This window comes from Aquarana catesbeiana, linkage group LG05 (assembly GCF_042186555.1).
Source record: "Aquarana catesbeiana isolate 2022-GZ linkage group LG05, ASM4218655v1, whole genome shotgun sequence".
Lineage (NCBI taxonomy): Eukaryota > Metazoa > Chordata > Amphibia > Anura > Ranidae > Aquarana > Aquarana catesbeiana.
In genome coordinates, this window is record NC_133328.1 from 246,291,982 (window position 1) to 246,317,223 (window position 25,242).

General features: G+C 42.6%; 1 protein-coding gene across 3 annotated transcripts in view; it reads right to left on the reverse strand.

Moving 5' to 3' along the window:
* The window catches only part of TNS3 (tensin 3), a 621,029-nt gene that overhangs the window by 59,721 nt on the left and 536,066 nt on the right, over positions 1–25,242 (reverse strand). For all 3 annotated transcript variants that reach the window (XM_073630678.1, XM_073630677.1, XM_073630679.1), the window contains one exon: positions 16,672–16,749. In XM_073630678.1, the coding sequence (XP_073486779.1) occupies positions 16,672–16,749 (78 nt within the window). The remainder of the gene's footprint in view (positions 1–16,671; positions 16,750–25,242) is intronic.

Sequence of the window (25,242 nt, forward strand, 5' to 3'; positions counted from 1 at the left end):
AGGTTGTTTCTGACCTCCATTTGAATGAGGACATTGTGTTGCCATCCTTGTATCCCAAGCCGGCTCATCCCAAGGAATTTGCTTTGCAAAGCTTGGATGTGGTTCGTGCGATTCCGGTGTATCTGGAATCCACCGAGTCCTTCCGGAGGTCAGACTCACTTTTTTTGGTTACACAAGGACCAAGGATGGGGCTGGCCGCTTCTTCGGTTACCATCTCCAGATGGATCAGACAGACTGTGACTCAGGCCTATTCTATTAAGGTTCTGGTTCCTCCTTTCCCAGTCACGGCACATTCTACTCGGGCGCTTAGTACTTCTTGGGCTTTCCGTCATCAAGTGTCAATATCACAGGTTTGCAAGGCGGCCACTTGGTCGTCAGTGCATACCTTCACTAAATCCTTTAAAGTAGATATTTTGGCATCTGCGGATGCTTCTTTTGGCCACAAGGTTTTGCAGGCTGCTGTTTCAGATGGGGCTCCTGTGACCCGGTTAAGGCTCTTGTGGTTAGCCTTGGGTTATTTTCCCACCCCTCATTTTTCTTTGGCACTGCTTTTGGACGTCCCAATGGTCAAGATTAAGGAGGTGCTGTGTCCGTCGATGAACAAAAGAGAAAATGGGATTTTTGTACTCAACGTAAAATCCATTTCTCTGAGTTCATCGACGGACACAGTGCCCACCCCTCTATGGAGTTTTTGATACTTCTATTACTGCTTGCTACTAAACTGAATACCTAGAGCAGGGAGGGTGTTATATACTGACTGAGGACAGCCCATGGGCATAGCCAGGTGTTTTTTGTTCTGCCTAGTCCTACTCCTGGAGAGGCAATATATCCCAATGGTTAAGATTAAGGAGGCGCTATGTCCGTCGATGAACTCAGAGACATGGATTATACGGCGAGTACAAAAATCCAATTATTTTGCTTATGCCAGCAACACAATAGTCTTAAAGTGTTTGTGAACCTATATATAAAAAAACTACCAGCCCCTCTATTAGAGGTAGGCATAGCACACTGTACATGTCTTTTTATAAAAAACGAGGCATGTAAATACTTTTTTAGAACGATCTTCATTCAGACCAGTCACGTGACTCGCGGCCACTTTACATCTCCGATACATGGCTTCTGCAGGGGGAGGGGGGCTGAGATCTCCCTCTGACATCAGCCGGGGAGGTCACATGGCCGCGCAGCCCATCCTGCAATAGCCCTGGAAACCAGCCGAGAGTAAAGTGACCGACCTGAAGATCGCTCTGAAATTATATTTACATGCCTCGTTTTTATAAAAGACTAATACAGTGGGGTATGTCTGACTATAATAGAGGGGCTTGGCAGTGACCATTTATAATTTTTTATTTGTACTAATAGGGGCTGGGGGGCAGAGACAGAGACACAGAACACGGAGCTGACAGGCAGGGAGGGAGGGGGTGAGGAGGAGAGCAGGGCTGCAGATGACAAAGGAATGTACGATGACCACGGTGGTCAGGGCTCAGCAGCCCTGATTATCGTGGTCAGCGCAGAGAGGGGGATACAGGAAGTGGCAGGATCAGTCAGGGTTTTTACAGTTTAGGGAGGGGCAGATTATACAGCACAAGCACTGTGCTGTTTAATCTGCTTTAAAGGACCATAATTTCTATTTTTTGGGGGTTAAACACTTTATTCCCTCACAACCCTGCACAGTAACTTAACATTCTCTCTGCCTGTTCATTTTTGCAGAGAGGACAGTAATTAAAGTCTGCATATCCAGTTCCAGCACTCTCTGGTAATCAATTTAATCTCAAGTAGGGGGTAGCAGAGTGTGTAGGGTGACCTGAAGGCTTGATCAGTAACCAATTTGAATGGTTACCAATCAAGTGATATGAACGTTTTCTACCACCACCACCACTGCTGCAAGATTCCAGAGCATTTAAAAGGACAAAAACAAAACCCAATCACTTTTACATGCTGTCAGACACCCCATTTCCTCCAGAAAGCTTCAGGATGGAAGGCAGTCTGCAGGATGGCCTAGGTGTTTGGGAACACCTTTCACCGATTTCTTCTCTGAACCCTGAAGTACTCAGCTTTGAGCACTTGTGGGTTCAGAGCTGTCAAAATCTTGGCACATCATCTCAGTAAGCAGCAGATTGGGTACCCTATGTCTCATATCTGCATGGGCTACAGGCTGAGGAAATCTAAGGGGGCTAAAGGACTCATCATGTCGTCATAAAGAGGACCTGTCACTATCCATAGGGGGCTTATCAGATCTCTTGTGACAGAAGTTGAAAAGAAAAAAAAAATCTGTAAAACATTAAAAGATATCAAAATATAAAAAATGTAAATGTGTACTTCATTAAATGCAAGCACATACATACATATATACATAAATGCAGTCAGGACACACGTACATGTATTACACATAATACATCTCTACACATTCCAAAAGGTAGAAAAACAATTTAAGGGTCATCATTTTTGTTTATGTTAACTCTGAATTGATGGCTTGTAACAATTTAGTTTGTTGTCTAATTATTTCAGGTAGCTTAACATTTTTGGCATTTTGCAAGCACATACATTTTTGAGCCTAGAAAAAATATTTAATCAACGCAGTTACATTTTTTTTCTTATTTAACCTATTCAAAATGGTCCTGTTGTTTATTAGGTTTTTCCAGACTAGTTGGTGACTTACAACCATTACACTAAAAATGCTAATATCTAGAAATGTAAAATACGAGCACCTGTTTCTCGAATACAGCTAATGTATGTATCAAAACTGACAAGTATTTGGGGCCCCCATACCCAGAACGAATAGGAGAAAATAATTTAGTAAACATAATTGTTATAGTATTAATTACCATATTTATCGGCATATAACACGCACATTTTTTACCCTGAAAATAGAGGGTAAATCCTGCCTGCATGTTATACGCCGATATCTGTTTTTTTACCAACAGGGGGCGGGGATCAGGCGGTCCACCCCGGGTGCCAATGATTGGTAGGGTGTCAGGCCGGCCGCCCCGCCTCTCCTGGCCGTGGAACAGCACTGCCAGTAAACTCTAAAGGTCAGAAAACATTACTGCAGTGCCAGCCCTTTGTGATATACCGCTCCTCCTATGTAACTCAATGTAAATCTAAGCCTCTGAATCCCTTAACGTGGCTCGTTGTGGCTGCTCTCCTCCTCTCGCTCCGCCTCCTCCTCGTGTGTAGCTTTTGATTGGAGGAGGAGAGAAGTCGCATGACTGGGTCAACGAGAGAGAGCGGCATTAATGGAGATATTTAGAAGCTTTGATTTACAATGAGTGACACAGGAGGAGCAGTGTATGAGTAGGGGCTGACAGTGTGAAGTTTTCTCAACTTTAGAGTATGCTTGCAGCGCTGTCCCTGTCCCAGTGCTGGGAGTGCAGGGTCTTTATAATGAAAGGGGGTCCGTGTACTATGCAGGGGGTCCGTGTACTTTATACAAGAAAGTGAATATTCCAAGGGGAATCACAAGAGAGGAGACCTCCCTGGAAACTAGACAGCTACTATTGGCTAAAGAGGGCAATAAAGGAGAGTGAGTAAAAATCAATACAAAATTTATTAAAGTATCAAAACTACATAGAGTAAAACATTTTGCTTCAACAAGGAAGCTAGATATAGCTGGTCCTCATGAACAACCATGGAATAGTATACCAGATGTAAAGATACATGTGGTATACCAATGGAACAGATAAACAGACAGTAGACAGACAATAACACACAAAGGACACAAGCGGCGCAGGCGCCTATATTATCACACATGCATAGAAACCCCATAGGCTAAACGCCAATGAGGAGGTTATAAATAAAAATAATAATAAAGATAAGTACAAGGGAAACTATGCTTGTGTGGCCCCCCGGGGTGACGGAATAAACTAACGAAGTTGATGCCGCCAAGGATATGCTGCCAATCAGAAGGGTAACTGTCTATTGAGTCTCCAAATTATACTGACAGATAGTTCTTATTAAATATGCTGGAAATGATTCAAATTGTACAATTGCATGCGCATGCAGGAGGCATTTCTTAAAAAAGTATCAATTCCAGAAGAAAGACTGTAACTAAAACAAAGTTCAGCATATCTTTGACAAAGTACATTGAAGAATAGACCGATATATTGGTCAGGCGGTACTTGGGTGACAGTTGTCAAAGGAAAAATGGCCTTAATCGAAGTAGGTTAAATAATGCTACTACAGGTATCCTCTTGACCATCACCAGAGCAACGCGATCACTGACAAAATGTCCATCACAGCAGACTATCCCGGGATCAACATCTATCCCCAGGCCACACAGTTCGTTAATAGCAGAATGTCTAAACTTGGATGCAATCATACATAAGTGAATGTTATAGTTGTAACGTTACCGCCTTCTTTCCCCGTGCAGGGATGCTGGCCGTGAACTCAAATGCTTCCAGAACGGCAGAGCAGTCTCGTCATGTTCCCACCCATCAAGAGAGGATAGACCAGCGGGCGCTGTTGAATGTGCCGTGTTGCGTGTTTGCTGATTCTCAGCTCGTTTTACAGCCGCGCTGCGGCGGCAGCATTAAGCAGATTGCAACTTCACTAGTGACAGCTTCAACTGTGTAGGCTAGGTACTTCGCTCAAAGTTTCTCCACCTTCCATTGTACTTGGGGGATCGCTGTAGCAGTGTCTGCACACTGCAATTACGTTGGCGCGTTTCGCAACGTCATGTCACGTAGCTTCAACTAGACGTGGAAGGGGCAGACATACACCTCTCCCTTAATAATGCCTCGAGGTGTAGTCGCCCCTCCTCCTACTATTTTCTTCATTGATAAGTTTAACCGGAACCTAATTGCGGTGTGCAGACGCCGCTACAGCGATCCCCCAAGTACAATGGAAGGCGGAGAAACTTTGAACAAAGTACCTAGCCTACACAGTTGAAGCGGTCACTAGTGAAGTTGCAATCTGCTTAATGCTACCGCCGCAGCGCGGCCGAAAAACGAGCTGAGAATCAGCAAACACGCAGCACGGCACATTCAACAGCGCCCGCTGGTCTATCCTCTCTTGATGGGTGGGAACATGAAGAGACTGCTCTGCCGTTCTGGAAGCATTTGAGTTCACGGCCAGCATCCCTGCACGGGGAAAGAAGGCGGTAACGTTACAACTATAACATTCACTTATGTATGATTGCATTCAAGTTTAGACATTCTGCTATTAACGAATTGTGTGGCCTGGGGATAGATGCTGATCCCGGGATAGTCTGCTGTGATGGACATTTTGTCAGTGATCGCGTTGCACTGGTGATGGTCAAGAGGATACCTGTAGTAGCATTATTTAACCTACTTCGATTAAGGCCATTTTTCCTTTGACAACTGTCACCTAAGTACCGCCTGACCAATATATCGGTCTATTCTTCAATGTACTTTGTCAAAGATATCTGAACCTTGTTTTAGTTACAGTCTTTCTTCTGGAATTGATACTTTTTTAAGAAATGCCTCCTGCATGCGCATGCAATTGTACAATTTGAATCATTTCCAGCATATTTAATAAGAACTGTCAGTATAATTTGGAGACTCAATAGACAGTTACCCTTCTGATAGGCAGCATATCTTTGGCGGCATCACCTTCGTTAGTTTATTCTGTCACCCCCGGGGCCACACATGAATGGTTTCCCTTGTACTTATCTTTATTATTATTTTTATTTATAACCTCCTCATTGGGGTTTAGCCTATGGGGTTTCTATGCATGTGTGGTAATATAGGTGCCTGCACTGCTTGTGTCCTTTGTGTGTTATTGTCTGTCTACGGTCTGTTTATCTGTTCCATTGGTATACCCCATGTATCTTTACATCTGGTATACTATTCCATGGTTGTTCATGAGGACCAGCTATATCTAGCTTCCTTGTTGAAGCAAAATGTTTTACTCTATGTAGTTTTGATACGTTAATACATTTTGTATTGATTTTTGCTCACTCTCCTTTACTGCCCTCTTTAGCCAATAGTAGCTGTCTAGTTTCCAGGGAGGTCTCCTCTCTTGTGATTCCCCTTGAAATATTCACTTTCTTGTATGCTGTTTTCTGGCTATGGCTGGAGCCTCTAAATCAGAGGAGTGGCAGTGAGTGAGCAACCACCACTACATAAGTGGCGTGAGGTATAAGTGTGGTCACCTGTCTGGTGTTTGTGGTCCATGTAGTTTGCAGGGGGTCCGTGTAAAGTTTTTTTCCGGAAACTTCCCTTGTAGCCTCCCTGGCGGTATGATTATGTCAGATTATTGCGTCTCAAAGCGGTATAATTATTTTGCATAGAAATTTGGCATTTTATATTGTAGGCCTGTAATTCTTAGCAATAACACACTTAAATCTGTCCTAACAAGAGTCTAGTAGATATCCCGGGTATGATGAAGTTTGAAACACAAAATAATAAATTATAATATAATAAATAAATATAAATAATTATAAAAAATAATAATATAAAAATAATAAAATTAATTTCCCCGCGATTCACTATCGCGCAATTCCGCAAGTGTTCTAATTTACTATCGCTGTTTTCTAGCTGGTCTAAAACCACTTTTGACGTAAAGGGACACTTTTTGGTTGCTATGGACAATCTTCAGTTTCCAGGCAGAAAGAACAGTATTTATAATATAAAACTGCATTGCGGGGCATTGGACAAAGCACTGGGGACAAAAAGGGATGTGAAATAATTTCATACAGTAATGTAATCTGCGGAGCCTGGCACAGAGAGGCTTCGGGAGGAGGACACAGCCCGTGTCCGCAGACACAGCGGGGGGACATCGCAGGATCCTAGGGAAAAGGTAAGTACACTGTACCAGGATCCTGCAATGCAATCCCGAGTGTGGCTCAGCGTTACCGCTAATGGGGCTGAAATTTAACCCCAAGCCACACTCGGAAAAACCGCCAGGGAGGTAAAGTTAAGGTGCATGTTATACGCCTGGGCTTGTGATATACGCCGATAAATACAATATATGAAATTTTATGCATTAGGCAAACCAAAACTATTTTTTTATGATATAAAATTTATACTGGGCATTAAAAAAATATATATTATGGCCTCATATGTGCATAGTATACGTAACGTGGTTAGAAAGTTATTGCTATATAAAACAGAACAGACCGCGATTTTTAAACATGGTCTGGTCATAAAGGTTTTGATTACTCCTGAACCTGAAAGGGTTAAAAGGAAGTGATGTGAAGATCTGTATGTTAATTTAGCCATCTACATTTCTTGATCTACTATCGTAGATTCTCTGTCATTTTAATATGGTTTTTACTGAAGTTAAAAACTTTCACTATATGCTTTGTTAGAATCGACCAGGTTTGTGCCAAGATTAAATGAAGTATATCTGAAGTATACAAAGAATCTTGCTTGGTTTATTTTTTTATTTTTTTTAAAGGGTAAATTTATTGGTTTTTCACAAAACATAATACACAACATTAACTATGCATTAAGAAATATACAGTCACATACGCAAACATAAGCATTATTGATCAGTAAACCATAGGAAAGCAAAAAACGTAATCCTAGAGCAAATACAGCAGGTATCATAAGACTAACAGTACTAACAGAGTCATGCTCCATAAACCATAACATGGTATTAATGGGTATTTACGGCTCAATGTCACCAGAAACCGAGGTGAGCCATCCGGACCACAGTTTCTCAATTTTTTTTGGGAAACCTCTAGAAGTATTTGTAAGTTTAAACAGTGGCAGTGCTTTATTAACTAGATCTACCCAGAATTGAACAGACGGGGCAATGAGATTTTTCCATTAGAGCACTAGCACCTTCTTAGCATACAAAAATAGGATACACAGGAGGGCTTTCTTATTTATTTCTTCACTTATTTCATATTCTTATTTCTTCTCCGTTGAAGCTTCCAAGGAGGCACCTCGCGGGGAATAGATGTTTGGGAAGGCCAGTCTATCCTCCAAGAATGTCAATATTGCCCTCCAGAATTATGCTACTCTTGGGCAGCCCCACACCATGTGGAAGTAGTTCCCCTCCCCTTCATGACAGCGGGGACATTCAGGGGAGTCTGCTCTACCCATCCGATACATACGGGCCGGGGTGTATAATATATTCTGTGTAGAAAGTTAAATTGTATTACCTTGTCCCTAGCAGACATAACCGAGGGCAAGAGATCCCCCACCGCTTCCGTCCATGGTTTCATCTGTCAGTGTTGGGATGTCGTAAGTCCACTGTCTCGCCACTTTTTCCATTCTCTTAGCCGCAGAGGACAGGAGAAAGGAATAGTATCTGGATATCAGTTTAGCATGGTCTTCTTCACACATAGGTTTCTCTAACTTAGAGGGGAGAAGCGATACCTCCGTCAGCCCGAACTGCGCTGTGATCGTATGCCGCAATTAAAAGTAGCCATAAAAATACTTGTTGTGGATATTGTATTCCAACTGAATGTTTTAAAGACCCCTGCAGAGAACAATTGGTGTACATATTTAATTCCATAATTAGCCCATCGAACTACATCCTGTATTTTGTACACTTCTGGAAGCTGGGGATTAAGCCAGAGAGGGGCGTTAAGCAATTTGGTCAAAGAGGAGTCCCCCATCTTTTTGTGGCATGTATGAAAGATTTTGTACGAAAGTTTAAGGCTGTTGGTGCCTGCTATGGGGTATGGACCATTTCTATACACTACATCTCTCAACGCTTCGTATGAGTGTACCCAGGCAGCATGCGATGTCAAGGTCCGGAAAGAACCACCAGTGGATGTGGGTCAGTTGGGCCGCTAGATAGTAACATTGAAGATTGGGCAGGGCCAATCCCCCTTCCCTAATGGGCAGGTGTAAGGTTTCCAGAGACACCCTGAGTGGTTTCGAGCCCCACAGGAACGATGTGATCATTCCATTGATTTCAGAGAACAGTTTTTTGGAGATATAGGTCGGGGCATGCCGAAAATATACAGAAATCTAGAGAGACAGATCATTTTGATAATATTGATTTTACCCAGTAGATTGAGGGGTAGTTTGGACCAAGTCTGCAAATTTATTTTCAGGTGTTGTACAAGGGGGGTGAGATTAGAGATAAATGCTTTCAGGGGTATTTGTATCTCCACACCCAGGTAGCATCTGGGGGCATTGTGGGAATGAAAAGGGGGTCTACTGGGAAGACTACAGATTTGCCCCAATTAACCTTAAACCCTGAATATGAACCAAAGTCAGAGATTATGTGTAGTGCCCGAGAGAGAGATCCCTGAGCATCTGCCAGGTACAGCAACACATCATCTGCGTACAAGGATGTCTTTTCTTCCAAGTCGTTCAGCCTACAGCCCCTGACTGCGGTATCTACCCTATCGCAATGGCAAACAACAGGGGTGACAACAGGCACCCCTGTCGCGTGCCCCTACGAATTTCAAAGGTATCAGTGATAATATAGTTTACCCGTAAACGAGCCAAGGGACCGGCATACAGCAGTCTCATCCAAGCAATAAATTTAGGTCCAAAACCCATCCGCTCAAGGGCTACCATTACGTAGTGCCATTCGATATAATCAAACGCCTTGTGGGTGTCTAAGCACACCACAATACGTGTATCAGGATCAGGTCCCATAGACTGCAGGACCGTGAACAGCCTGCGGAGATTAATAGCCGTTGAGCGCATTGGTATGAAACCAGTCTGATCAGAGTTAATAATGGATGCAATCACCTTATTGAGTTGCCTGGCAAGGAGTTTAGCTAGGATTTTAGCATTAACGTTGATTAATGAGATAGGACGATAAAACTCACAGAGCCTATGATCTTTATGTGGTTTGGGGATTAGGACTAAAACTTAAAGCCTCTCTGAGTGAGTTTGGAAGCATACCCTTCTCAAAGGCATCATTGTACACTTCCAGTAACTTTTGTGCTAAGAATTCCTGGTACGTACAGTACCATTCCACTGGATATCCATCCAACCCCGGTGTTTTGTTAGAATGGAAGAAGTGCAGAAAAAATGGAAGAACTCCGAGACAGAGATTGGGAGATCCAGCCCTGCCACCGCCTCCAGAGACAGAGCAGTAAGTGGGATTTATTCTAGGAAACTCTGCACCTCCATCGCGTCATAGCGCATGGAGGATAAATACAGAGTGGAGTAAAAGTGGAGGAATGCACTCCCTATATCCTCCGGGGAGGTGCAGAGTCTGGTGTTCGTCATAAATTTGGGGAATAGAGATAGGTGCGTGTTGTGAATGGGCTAGGTAGTCTAGTATTTTACTATTCTTATCTCTGTATTCAAAAATTAGTTGAGATTGGTAAAGTAGTTCTTTCTGAGTTTTCTCTATCAGTACCAGCTCTAATTGTCTAGCAAGATCTCGCCATACCCTAAAATTAGAGCAGGACGGATTTCTGATATATTCTACCTCAGCATCAGTGGCCGCTTGTTCACAGTCCTTGAGTTTCCATTCCCTGTCCATTCTAATTTTCGTAATGACCCCGGAGGTGGAGCCCCTAAGGGTAGCTTTAAATGCATCCCACGTGATACTCAGGGCGACCTCTCCTCTGTTGTCTTGCCAGAAGTCCCCAATAGCGGTGGCAGAAGATCTTTTGAACAATTCCTCTTTGAGCCAGATGGGGCTAAGTCTCCACAGGTTGTACCCCGGTGAATGGCCAACGGTCACTGTCAGCAGTAGGGGGGAATGGTCTGAGATTGCCTGTGGGAGATATTGTATCGCCACCACCCTGGGTAGGATGTCCCTAGTTAGAAAGGACATGTCTAATCTCGAAAACGTATTGTAGGTAGAGGAGTAGCAAGAATAAGAAAGGGTATCAGGGGTCTTCCATCTCCAGGCCTCCACCATACCATACTGAGACATACAATTTGCTGGTGGAGAGCTGCAGCTGGACCTGGCATTCAATCTATCCTTCTCAGGGGAGAGGACAGTGTTCAAAACACCAGCTAGAATAGGGCCCTCCGCCACTCGTAGTACCCTTGTCAGCACATCCTCCCATCCCGCCAGTGGAAATGGTGGCAGAATGTATACCGTTACAAAAGTATATGACATATTATTAATAATAAGTACCGCCACCGCGAACCTCCCATACGGGTCTGTGACAATGGTCTTAGGAGTATATGTTAGGGATTTGGCTATCAGCACAGAAACCCCCCCTGGCATAATTAGAGTACAGAGAGTGAAAGGCATGGCCTATAAAAGCTTGTTTAAGAGCAAGAATTTTGGATCGTGTCAGGTGGGTCTCTTGCAGAAAAACAACATGGGACTTGTGTTTCTGTATGTAATAGAACACCAGTGCTTGTTTGATTGCAGAGTTCAGGCCCCGTACGTTCCATGAGATTAGGTTAAGGTTTTGTACGTGATTAGCCATAATATCTATAGATCATCCTACAGAGGAAGCCAGGATGTGCCAACAAGGGCTCCCCACAAGGAACACAAATCCAGCTCTCCACCACACACATTGAGAAAGGGTGACCGTAATGACATACAGGCTGTAAGGAATAATGCACATCTTTGCATAGTAAGATCATAAGGAAAAAAGAAAAAATTGAAAACAGAACCAAACCGTGAGATAAGTAAGATAAGCTCACTTAGTAGTGACATTAAACAGTAGAACTTTCCCCAACACCCCCCCACCCTTCCCACAGTCCCAAACACACTATAGGCTTTTCCCCCCAAACAACATGAAAACAATGTCACCCTATAGGGGGGCTTCTTCTTCGTCCATCCGGAGAGGAAGAAAAGGGTGTTGATATGAACATAAAAAAAAAAATAATACTCTGTTTTTAATAAGACTTTATGGTGGCTGTCCGTGAGGTCTAATGAATACTAAGGATATCTTTATGGAATATCACTGCAACACACATAGCCGCTTTGGGGAAGGGCGTTTACCCTTTTGTAATATGGCGATTCTAGTCGCGGGACACCCAGAACTCAGAGCTGTTAGGGCAAAGGGCGTTTGCCCTCTTTCAAAATGGCGTCAACAGCCGCGGGACACCTTGAGCTCAGATGGGGGCGTTCCGGTGAAGTGATAGGATATATATAGGTTGTGAGTCAGAACGCCGCCCGTGCCCCTGGAAGACGTCAGTTGTGACGAAACGGCGTAGGGAGGAGCGGCGTGCTGACGTCACCACTGACCTCGCTGACGGGCAGCAGTTTGTAGCCGGCCGGCATTTGATTTTATACGAATTTTCCACTTCAACATTGTAAGTGTATTTCTTTTTTCTTTTAATAAATTTTATTAAACGTGTTACGCTATGGGAGGTTTCTTTATCTATATTTCCATGGGGAACGAGTACCCATCCATCATTTAGAAGATTCCTGTCAAGGAGGCCTCTTTGGGATCCGTTTACAGTTCATACCTGAGGCTGGGGTAGACAGCCACACGCCCGCATGATCTCCTAACAAGAGATCAAAGGAGTCGGTAAGGGGCAGTGTATTCATAGGTGGAGGAAACTTTCTGTCACCACAATTTCCTGGATGATAAAGTTGTATGTCACACACGCTTTGGATGACTGTCACGCTTTCCTTTGCAAAAGAATACTCCACTTATATGAACGTTTCACTCTATGTACTTTGCAATTGTGTGACGTGTTCTTGCCTCCACCAATAGTCTACAAGCATTATCAAGCCTAGCAGATGAAGATATGACCACATGCATTTGGGGGGGTCTCAGCATCTTCCTAGCAACGCTCAAGCCCTGTTTATGCTTCACAACCACTGCTCAATACACAATACACAGGATCATGATAGCTGTAATAACTGTGCAGTACTTCAAATAGTCGTATTTTAAAAACTATAAATCCTACAGTGAAGAGTTTTATATTGTGAGAATCACAAGACCCTGACCTAGATTTTGATGCATAGTATGTCTCTGAAATATTAAAATTGAAGGCACAGTCGCAGTTTAGATATTGCCCTTCAAATTTGAAGTGGCTAGAGTGGCGTTTCAATGAATGTCAATGGACGGCGTGAGTTGCAAACAAATGGTCATATTATGAAAACTATCAGGACTGTGGCTTAGCCAATGACATGTTTAGTGGCAGCAGGGATAGCTGAACGTTTTCATATAAGATTTGTGTAGGTGGGCTTGAAAACGAGGGAGTGATGGCAGTTTAGAAATCATGTCCTGATTTTTCAGCTTTTGTCACCTCCCACTCTAGTTTTGAACATTTCACCATTCATTCCTATGGGACCAATTTTGCCGCAAAAACTATATTTCGTGAACCATCCGGTGAAACGTTCCACAAAGTAATAGCACACCAATCGGGAACAATCCGCACGTTTCGGTATATTACTTGTCTATGTAGTGTAAAAACTGTGGGAGGAGTTAGGGTGGTAAATTTGGCTATAATAAGAATAATAATATATATGTGAGATAACAGTAAGTGGTCTTGCTATGCAAGAACACTTAATTAAAAACAGAACCACACAAAACTATCTCCTGGTGCTTTATTAACAAAACTCTTTCAGCCCCATGCTAAATATGTATATCTCAAGATGGGTGTGAAAAAAGGCAGGCAAGTAAAACGGAGTAATGCAATCAATCCTCTGTCTTACTGAAACTCCTCTATTTCTGTACTCAATTGTGAGTGTTACTTGAAGCTGAACTCCCGTATAAGCAAATACTGTCTAAATACAAGAGGCATGTATATTTTTCCTTGAATGTTGGTGTACTTTGTGTATTTCTTCCAGATCTGTGCAGTAATCCAGTATAAAACCTTGCCCTTGTGCAGAAGCTTCCGATCACTGCTGCGCTCTCTCTCTCCTTGTACAGAGTGACTGGTCTTGTATCTACCCCCTTTTGTAGTTTTCTGCAGGTAACCTGTAGTGGGTGGCACCTGTTGGTCCCTTTCCACAGCTCTGCTCACTGTACAGGTTATGTACAGCACTGTGATGATGTCATTCTGACTTTTACCAGGTAGTATCTGGGTTTACAAAGGCATTTGGTACACACAAAGTGGATTTATATTCTTTGTGGCTACTGAGGATTTTTTTTTTTTATTTATATGTTTTGTGCACAGAGTTCATCTTTAAAGCAATCAGACATTAAAGAACCACTCTGGAAAATATTGTGTTCTGGCAGCTCCATATGTTTAACACTTGTAATGATGATTTTTTTAAAATGTTTTTTTTTTTATATATGGCAGCGTTACAGCGGTTGGACAAACTCTATAATATCATAAAAACCATGTTTACAGTGGTCAACTTTTAGTCACAGTGTCTAACCCTTTCAGAGCTGGTTTTGCTAATTTTTTTGCCTAGAAATAATTTTAGGCCTGAAGATTAGTTAAAGTTCCCAAACATTATGTATTTTCTGAAAGCAGACAACCTGGAGAATAAAAAAGTGGTATATCTAATTTTTTTATGTCACGTGATATTTGAATGGTTTATCAAGCACAAATCCTTTACAAGCACAAATGTTTTATGTTACGTGATATTTGAGCAACAGTTTATCAAGCACAAATACTTTACAAGCACAAATGTTTACTAAAAATACAAAAATCTGTTGCTGTAACTGCTTGAAAAGCCTGTGTCAGAAAATACTGCACTACTTGCTTAAACCTTCAATCTCCTCCAAGTATCCTCACAAGATGGTACAGGATTCCTGCTGTACAGCACAAATTCTACTGTAGCTTATTTGATTGCTGTTGAAATGCAACCAAGAAACGTGATTCATCATATATTCTGGCCTTGCCCAAAAATGCTTCCCTTCTGGCAAGTGGTTAGTACTTTTTCTCAAAAATGTGCAGAATATGTACTGCCAGAAGACACATCTCTATCTCTTGTACAAATCCCCCATGCCTAGGAGAACCTACTGGAGAATTGTCTTCTTTAACGTAGGAAAAAGCCTATATTGTCCTGATGTGGAAAGATTGCTCACCTCCTTTTATACACATGTGGCTAAACAGATTGGACAAAAATAAGGAAGGAGGAGCTTCCTATGATAAACATGAAATTTACTTTAAAACATGGTTTTATTGGATGGACTTCTTCGAAGAGAAAAAGACCCTTGGGGAATTGGGGTTTGGGGATTCAAAGAACGTGCCCTAATGTAACAATGGAGAGTTAAAGTAGGCTTATAGAAGATTTTTCTGCAGGAAGAATACTTTTGACATCCTGGTATTCAGAATCAACCATATATACTCTTACCATCTCAGAGAGAATCAGAGAGGGCTTCTTCAGGCACAACAACCAGTTGAACTCCTCCAAAATGGTTTCTAGATCCTGATCCTGATGTGAACCAGCCAAGATCAAAAGATTTTCTATGTATTCTACAATGGGAATACCCATTACATGCAGAGGTGCTAACACTAGAGCTAGCTACTTGATGAACACCAAGGGGTTTGATGACAATCCAAAGAGAAGGGCCACAAATTGGTAGTACTCCTCTCCTAACACAAGGAGACAGATGAAAGCGTGAGGTGAAAAAAACACTTAAGGTGGGAAGTCTGATGCTACAGCTTTCCTTACCCAAGTAGTTGAGTGTCAGGACCTGGATCACCTGCTGGTGGTATTGTGGTCCCCTGAGCTGAAGGGCGCCGTTCAGGGGGCCATCAGTGTGTGTCTCTCATCTGAGAAGGTCTATAACCCATCCCTTGATCTGCATCAGTGCTTCAGTGTTTTGTGTAGCCATATCCTTGTTTGCTGATTATCCTGATTCCTGCTTTATCCTGCACACTGCATCTAGTTTCCTGTATCCCCCATCTCTGCTCTCCCTGTTCCCAGTCCTGGTCATGCCCTGGTTATGTCAGCTTAGGGTTGCCACCTCATCCCTTTAAAACGTAGTAGGTTTCTAATCAGTGAAGTACAGCCTAGTGAACTACTAGTCCACAATCATCTCAGAGCCCTGCAATCACTTGCAGGATTCCAGTGTCTGTTACTCCAGTCCAGCCTGATCCAAAGCCTGCTACTCTAGTCTAGCTTGATCCAATGCCTGCTACTACAGTCCAGCCTGATCTAAAGTCTGCTATTCCAGCCCAGCCTGCCTCTGATGGTCCTGAGCCTGCTGCCCAGCCTGCTGTTGCTGATCCATTGCCTGCGAATCAGCCAGGCTCAAACCCAAAGCTCTTCCAGCTTTTTGGTCTGATACCTGTGAGTTTCCACTTTTGTTGCCTGTGAGGGAATGAGTTATCTTCCAAAAAAGGAGAAATACAATCTTCTCCCTTAAAGTGATTGTAAACGATCATCTTGTAAAACAACCCATTCAGTTTAAAATATAAATGAAAGGCAAAACATTTGTGTATAGATATTAAAAAAAACCCATTATAAATACCTCTTTTCCTATTTTTTTATTAGTGATCATATTTCCTCTGCTCTCAGCTGCATTGGAGCTGGGGGGAGGAGAAGCAGCAGCAGCAGCATACCGGGCTTCCCAGTGAATGGCTGTGGAGGGGAGGCATGTTAGGACAAGTCTGATTATTGGAGGAGAGCCCACTGAGTTCCCAGCACAGCTAGAGAACTGACCACTGTACTAGGAAAGCAGAGGGACTGGCAGGAACACCAGGGATTCCACATACAGAAAGCAATACAAAGAGAACAGGATACTTTCTCATACAAGTACATGGTAAAGCAGGCACATATCAGGAATATGTAGTGTTGGGGTTAACAAATGCTTTAAAGTTTAGGTAGATATATTTATTTTTACAGAGATCTCTATAAAATCTGTTACTCTTTACATGGAACATTTTATGTGGTCAAAAATTGAGAAAGATTATAACATAAAAACAAAACAAAAATGTGCTGTAAAAGTAGATTTAACATGCATACCTTTGTCTGGGATGAGTAATTTACAAGGCAATGCCAGAGGTGTAATGGAATGTTGGTAAATCAAAGCTGTCAAACTCCCTAAGTCAAGAAAAAAAAAAACAGATAAATATTTAAAAACAAAGCAAAACTGCTCTGGGTCACATTCAAATAGTAATATGGGTTTTCCTTAAACTTGGATATCCATACAATTTCCATCCATAAAAAACAAAAATGTACATTCTTATTTCATTGATATTGTTATGAACCATTGCTCTTCCTGCTCTAGGCAACTAAACTAACATTGTTTTAGAATTGTATAGCAGATAGATGGGAGAATCTGAGAATTCATGCAGATGATTCTTTTGATTATAAGTTTACGTAAATATAGCAGTGAAACAAAATTTCTACTTTCAATTGCTAGCAAATATCCTATTTACAGGAAGCAGGCAATATGAAAAACAGACGTAACACCAAGCAACCAAAAAGCAGTTTGATTGTTTTGACTTTGTAAGCAAACAAAACGTGAGATATGATTGGCTGCTATTATTCCCAGAATCTTCAACATATTCCTTTTTATTTGCTATATTAATTGAGCCTACTCTTGTTGATTTATTTTTAAACTCTTAAGCCTCATACACACGATCGGATTGTTGGCCAACAAAACCGTGGAATTTTGTCCAAAGGGCGTTGGCCCAAACTTGTCTTGCATACACACAATTGTTGGCCAACAATTACGAACGTAGTGACGTAATACGTTGTTTTTCAGCTTTTTAGCGCCACCCTTTGGGCTCCTTCTGCTAATTTTATGTTAGTAGAAGTTTGGTGAGTGTTGATTTGCACATTTCATTTCATTTTTGAACGACTGTTCGTCAACCAGCCATGTTGCGGAATCGGAGGAGATAACGTGTTATTTATTATTGGCCTTGGAGTTATTGCTTTGACATAATTTTTTTGGTTGCATAATGATTTGATTTTGTATATATTCTATATTTTTGGATGCATAGAATGCACTTTTTGGTTAAGTTCTTTTGGCAGATAGCATGTCTAATTTTATTTGTTTTCTTTTTTAAATGAACAATAAAAAAATTGTGGAGAATAATACTTGGCTATGTGTTTTACGTCAAATTACATTTTTGGAGTAGGCAGTTACATTTTAAAAAATACAATGTAAAATTAACAAGGGACACCAACATAAGATCTTTGATCTTAAAAACTACGGGATAATGGTGTTGTGGTAACTTGCCCAAATAAAAAAACAAAAAAAAAAAGCATAATAATATTATTCTTGATATCACTAGAAAAAAAAAGCCATTGAAAATTAGTTGGCAAGAACTCCATCAGTATCAGCAGCAAAGCAGCTTCATTATTATTAAAGAAGAAGAGAATATGCACTGCATTTCGAGATTGCATAATTTGCCACGTCACGAATGTTAATTCTCCATTACGAATGCTAATTTACAAGACCAACCGCTTCTAACTCGTCCTTGCTTCTGAGCATGAATGTTTGTACTTTGGACTTTTGTCTGACGGACTTGTGTACACACGCTCGGAAAATCGGACAACAGACATTTGTCCGTGGAAAATTTATAAACCTGCCATCCAACATTTGTCCATGGAAAGTTGGCCAACAATTGTCCGATGGAGCATACAAACGGTCGGATTTTCTGCCAACAGCCTATGATCACACATTTCCGCTCGGAAAATCTGATTGTGTGCATCAGACTTAAGGCTCCAAGCGCACTGGCTTAAAAATCGCTGCTTTTACAGGAGTTTTGTGTTCTGCCTGTAGAAGCAGCTCAATGTTATCCTATATGTCTATGCACATTAGGACGTTGAGAGGCATATTTTGAGGTCAACGTTTAGGAGGCAGAAATTAAAAACCCTTCTGGTTTCTGATTGGAGCTTACTGGCAGAAAAAATGTAAAGCTCTCCTAAACTTGTCTAAACTTTGTACATAAAATGCTCTATATGAGTGTTTTTTATGGCCAAGGGAACAGACTTTTTTTAAGCCCAGTGTGCATGGAGCCTTAGTCTAAGCTTTGCTTTTTTACAACATTTTAAAACTTTGGTTTTATGGGAAAAATAGGATTTCTATACTCAACATAAAATCCTTTTATTGTAGTTCAAATGAGACACAAAGGAATTCAAATGCTGTTCGGATATACTGCCGCCTATAGGAGGATTGAACACACAAATAAAAAAAAAAAAAAAAAGTGTAAGCAAGCTTAGGATAACCCCTACTATACCCAACATGCCTCAGTTTGCAGCACCAAAAGCGAGAACATAAAAACACAGAGGGTTCAGACCAGTGTTCCTCGATGGACTCCAAGAAAAGGATTTTATGACAAGTACAAAAATCCTATTTTGTTTTCTTGTCCACTAAGGGACACCAATTCAGATACTGTAGGTATGTCCCCAAAACAGTCTAATGCCCCGTACACACGGTTGGATTTTCCGACGGAAAATGTGTGATAGGACCTTGTTGTCGGAAATTCCGACCGTGTATAGGCTCCATCACACATTTTCCATCGGATTTTCCGACACACAAAGTTTGAGAGCAGGATATAAAATTTTCCGACAACAAAATCCGTTGTCAGAAATTCAGATCATGTGTACACAAATCCGACGGACAAAGTGCCATGCATGCTCAGAATAAATAAAGAGATGAAAGCTATTGGTCACTGCCCCGTTTATAGTCCCGACGTACGTGTTTTACGTCACCGCATTTAGAACGATCGGATTTTCCGACAACTTTGTGTGACCGTGTGTATGCAAGACAAGTTTGAGCCAACATCCGTTGGAAAAAATCCTAGGATTTTGTTGTCGGAATGTCCGAACAAAGTCCGACCGTGTGAACGGGGCATAAGAGGTGGGCAACTAAGCAACAACTACTACCAGGCCCAACAAAACAGAACAGGGGGATGCCTGTAGCCCAAGAGCTGCCTGAATCAGATACCAGATAAGGCTGAGCCCCCTCTACCTGATAGGGGAGCCTGTCAACAGATCAAAGGTAGGACAAGAGGAAATCAACCTGATACTCAAGAAAAAGATAGAGGGTTACCACTAGAGGGAAAAGGCTCCATACAGAAGGGAGCACTGAGCTCTGGACCAAGTGAGAAGCTGATCAACCAGAACCCACCAAAAACAGGTGGAACAACAACAAACAACAACAAATCTCATGCAAGGAATAAAAGACCCACAACCTGATGAGGTCAGCAAGGAAGGAACAAGTCCAGGTCATGGGACAAGAACGCGGTGTTTATAGAGATTATCTGGACAGACAACTAGCCTTGTTAAACAAGACATACCAATGAAAAACCCTGTATACAGCTATAACACAGCAGCGTACAAGGGTTGTGAATTGAATGAGTCTGACAGAGAAAATTGGATTCAATCCTATGATGTCAGCATATCTGAAGTGGTAAGGTGCATGGGAGCACCCCCAACAAGGGTAGGAAGGAGATGAAATTTAGCTAATGCCAGACTAGTGAGATGGAAATAAGCTGAGGATAAAGCTGATACAGCCTCACTAGCATGCAAGATTCCTCCCCCTTCCTCAAGGGCCTGTAAATCAGTCTTGGAAAGAGGACCTTATGTCAGATGAGGATGACTCCAAAGCCATTAAGGCATTCGCCCTTCTATTCAGAGGAAACCTGGAGACTCATTCAGATCCCTATCTGCCTGGGGGACAGCCCACCCACCTGAGGGTCTCCAAATGCAGGGTGGTGTGTATTGCATCAATAGGGGCCAAAAGGACCTCTTGCAGTGACAAAGGGAGACTGTGGTGCCTCAAAAAACGTCAGAGACAGATTGTGAGGGGAGCCGCTTGAATCAGAAATGGTTCCTGTGACTGCTGGCTCAGTTTGTTTCGAAGGCCTAAGGCCTTTTGTTTGCCAGTGTCCAATCCTCCTGTAGATGGCTGTATAACTCAATGGTATCTGAATTCCTGGGTCCCTCAATAGATGAAAGAAATTATATAGTTATCTTGGCTAAAATTTCTGCCTGTGCGTGCCCCACTAGTTTTAATTTTTCTGTCTTAAGTTTTTTGCATTCTTGGGCAGTAGAGTAGAAAACTCTCCCTTTTCACTCTGTTACCCTATGTATAAAGAAACTTCTGACATTTTTAAACAAACTAATTCAGGAAGCTTATGGCTCCCAGTAGAGATTCTGGCACACTCACTTAAGGGTATGGCTATGTGAACTTTTTCCAGGGTCTCAGCTGAGACTATTTTGCTAGGTAAAAAATCCAACATTATCCAGCCATGATGTTTCAGGAAATGTTATACTCACCATTGCATATTTTTTTATTTTCCTGGTGCATCTAATGGCAGTATACCTTACCCTTTCCTGAATTTACTGCTCATGTTCGTTATAGTTCCAAAGATGGTATCTATGGCTGGGGAAATTTTTATATAGGTATTTGGTCCTATTGGGTTGAGAAGTGGAGTTTTAACCTACAGTATGCTTCCCTTACCTGCACCAGAAAAGGAAATTATGAAAATATGATAATACAGTTTCCCATTTTATCTGCAAAAGCCTGCACCATTTATCTTCCGTAGCCGCTAATTAAATCTTTAAGAAGGTAGGAAGCATTTTTGACCCTTTCCAGTTGACCAGTGTTTTTTTAATCCAGTTCTGAATTATCCACAAAATGACATGTTTTCAGAAATGTCATTAGATAAAACAGCTGTGGTAATCAGTGCCAGATTTAGACATTTGGGGGGGGGGGGGGGGCTTGGAGCACTTTAAGTTTGGGGGCCTCTCAAAATAGAATTTTAATTTATATGGCAAATAAAAAAGGGAACTGAAATTAATGATAAACTGCATTTGTTCTAAAAGAAATATGTTAGATTCAGAAGATGACACTCATTTTTTCGTAATTTTATTGACTGTAAGTATTGACATAAAGTCTTTCTTCCTGCACTTTAATTTTAATAATAAAACAAATTTTATAATTATTACATTTTTTTTATAAAGGAAGTCTGGGACCCCCTCTGGCAGGGGGGCCTGGGGTAATTTCCCCTTTTGCCCCAATAATTATCCAGCACTGGTGGTAATTGCTAAATTGGTGACACTGATTGAATTACTTTTGAAAGAAGAAACTTATCAATGCCATGCATAATTTTGGGCAGTCTGATGGCCTGCCAAAGCATTTGAGTCAATCTTTTGTAGATTAATTTCTGTGTTTTGAAACATTATTATGTTGCATAACACAATTCCTTTTGAGATTTAAATCATAGTTTCCCAGTGATCTTAGGCTGAATAAAAGGAATCTAAATGTGTATGGCCAACTCTCCTGTGCCATCATGCCAACTGGTTTCACAAGAAAGAGTGTTTGCGTGGCTGTCTTATTATGGATATAAAGCTATACCTGTTCATATATCATAAAGTTTTTAAGTAGAGTGACATTATCTATACAATCTTCAGATGGGTCCACCCAAAAAGAGTGGTCTCTTTTGTGTTTAAGAACAATTTGTGTTTAAGAACAATTTGTGTTTTGGACCTATTGGCTGCTTTTATCTCTGGATCCATCAGTAATAGAAACATGAAATGTTCACTGAATGTACCATTCTCAATCTTTTTGTGCTATTTTAAATTTGCAAGGTTTGCGACAGGTTAAAGTGTTTGTAAAGGTGTTTTTTTTTTTTTTTTAAAATAACAAACATGTTATACTTACCTTCACTGTGCAGCTCGTTCTGCACAGAGTGGCCCCGAACCTCGTCTTCTGGGGTCCCTCGGCGGCTGTTTCAGCTCCTCCCCGCAAGCATTCACCACCTTAATGCGAGCTCCCTCGCACGGTGGTGAGTGCTTGCGGGCGCGCTCCCGTGATACAGCCGGCGGCTATAGCCGCTCGCTGTATCACTCGGCCCCGCCCCCCGGCGCGCCGCGTCATCGGATGTGATTGACAGCAGCGCGAGCCAATGGCTGCGCTGCTTTCAATCCATCCACTGCAGCCAATCAGCGGCCAGGGTGAGCGGAGGAACAGATGTCGGGAACGCGAAGCTGACTTTCGAGGCGTCAGGTAAGTAAAACGGGGGGGCTGGGGGCGGCGGTTCTGTCAGAAGTTTTTTCACCTTAATGCATAGAATGCATTAAGGTGAAAAAATTTTTACCTTTACAACCCCTTTAATTTAGCCATTGCAGAACTTCACTGCAGCACCCAAACAAAAATTACGCAGTTCCTGATACTTCGTTCTTAAGCATGGAGGTTAGAAAAACCTTGAATTTCAAACTTGACATAGAAACTCCAAAATCTGCTCACAGCTTTCATATTTTTTGTTCAGGAGCTGGACCCTAGCAATCAGATGACTGTTGTCCCTGGGCAAATAAAGCCTGAAGGGGAAAGTCTAGTAGTCCACTGCTGTTCTATTGTGGGTGTCTAGATGAATTTGGAATTTTCATGTTGGGCTCTGAAACTGCTAAAACCTGTAAAAGCTCTATCCTGGGCAGATCCAACATATAAATATGTGTTTAATTCACTGTTCTTCATAGAAATAGAAAGTAATGCAAAGCAAATTCTCTTCCAAAAGATGAGAAAAGTGAAGCATGTAACTTACTTTGGGGATATTAATACCACTATTAACAAAGTGGATTTAATCAAACACCATAAACAAAGTGGATTTATTTAAATCAAACAAATGTATCTACTTGTGTGTATATATTATATTATATATATATATATATATATACACACACACACACACACACACACACACACATACAGTACCTGACCACGAGATTGTGTTTCCAGCGTGATCCCATCGCGCTGGTTCTCGGCGACAGGGTACTGTGCATGTCGCGCTGGCTCACTGATCGGGAAAGGAAAACTTTTTTTTCCTTTCGCGATGAGTGACAGGCAGTGCTGACAGCTGTCTGGTATGAATCAAAACGGTGTGGGCCCCCCCCCCCCCCAGGAGCATACCAGGCCCTTAGGTCTGGTATGGATTGTAAGGGGAACCCCCTACGCCAAAAAATCGGCGTTGGGGTCCCCCCCTAAATCCATACCAGAGCACACAGCCCGGCCGGTCAGGAAAGGGGATGGGGACGAGCGAGCGCCCCTCCTCCTGAACCATACCAGGCCGCATGCCCTCAACATGGGGGGGTGGGCACTTTGGCGCAGGTGGCGCACCCTGCGGGCCCCCCCACTCCAGAGCACTTTGTCCCCATGTTGATGAGCACAAGGGCCTCTTCCCGACAATCCTGGCCGTTGGTTGACGGGGTCTGTGGGCGCAGGACTTATCAGAATCCAGGAGCCCCCCTTTAATAAGGGAGCCCCCTTTAATAAGGGGGCCCCCAGATCCTGGCCCCCCACCCTATGTGAATATGGGGTACAAGGTACCCCTACCCATCACCTAGGAAAAAAAAAGTGTCAATAAAAAAAACACACTACACAGGTTTTAAAAGTAATTTATTAGGCAGCTCCAGGGGTCTCCTTCCGACTTCGGGGTCTTCTTCCGTCTTCTCCCGGTGTTCGGCTTCTTCTCCCGGGCCCCCCCGCTACCGGTCTGCTGCTGCTGTCTTGTCGCCGCTTCTCTTCTTCCGATGTTGACACGACTCTCTCTCCTGTTGGAATGCTGTGTGCGAGCTGCGCAGCCATTTATATAGGCGGTGACCCCGCCCCCTTGTGACGTCACAGTCCCAGCATGCGCATGGGACTCTGGGGTCACGCTCCCTTATGACGCCAGAGTCCCTGCGCATGCTGGGTCTGTGACGTCACAAGGGGCGGGGTCACCGCCTATATAAATGGCTGCGCAGCTCGTACACAGCATTCCAGCAGGAGAGAGCTCGTGTCAACATCGGAAGAAGAGAAGGGAAGAAGAGAAGAGGCGACAAGACAGCGGCGACAAGACAGCAGCAGCAGACCGGGCCCCGCTAGCAAAAGAGCTGGAAGAAGAGGGGAGAGGGGATATGATTTCAATTTACAAATACTGTACTGGTGACCCCACAATAGGGATAAAACTTTTTCGCAGAAGAGAGTTTAATAAGACTCGTGGCCACTCATTACAATTAGAAGAAAAGAGGTTTAACCTTAAACTACGTAGAGGGTTCTTTACTGTAAGAGCGGCAAGGATGTGGAATTCCCTTCCACAGGCGGTGGTCTCAGCGGGGAGCATTGATAGCTTCAAGAAACTATTAGATAATCACCTGAATGACCGCAATATACAGGGATATGTAATGTAATACTGACACATAATCACACACATAGGTTGGACTTGATGGACTTGTGTCTTTTTTCAACCTCACCTACTATGTAACTATAAGATAGCGGGGGAGTCCGGCAGAAGATACCAAAGAAGAACCGGACATCTGCAGCAGACCGGGCCCCCCGCTAGCAAAAGAGCTGGAAGAAGATAGCGGAGGGGCCCGGGAGAAGACGGAAGAAGACCCCAAAGTCGGAAGAAGACCCCCGGGATGCCTAATAAATTACTTTTAAAACCTGTGTAGTGTGTTTTTTTATTGACACTTTTTTTTCCTGGGTGAATGGGTAGGGGTACCATGTGCCCAATACTCATTCACATAGGGTGGAGGGCCGGGATCTGGGGGCGATAAGTCCTCCGCCCGCAGACCCCGACAACCAACGGCCAGGGTTGT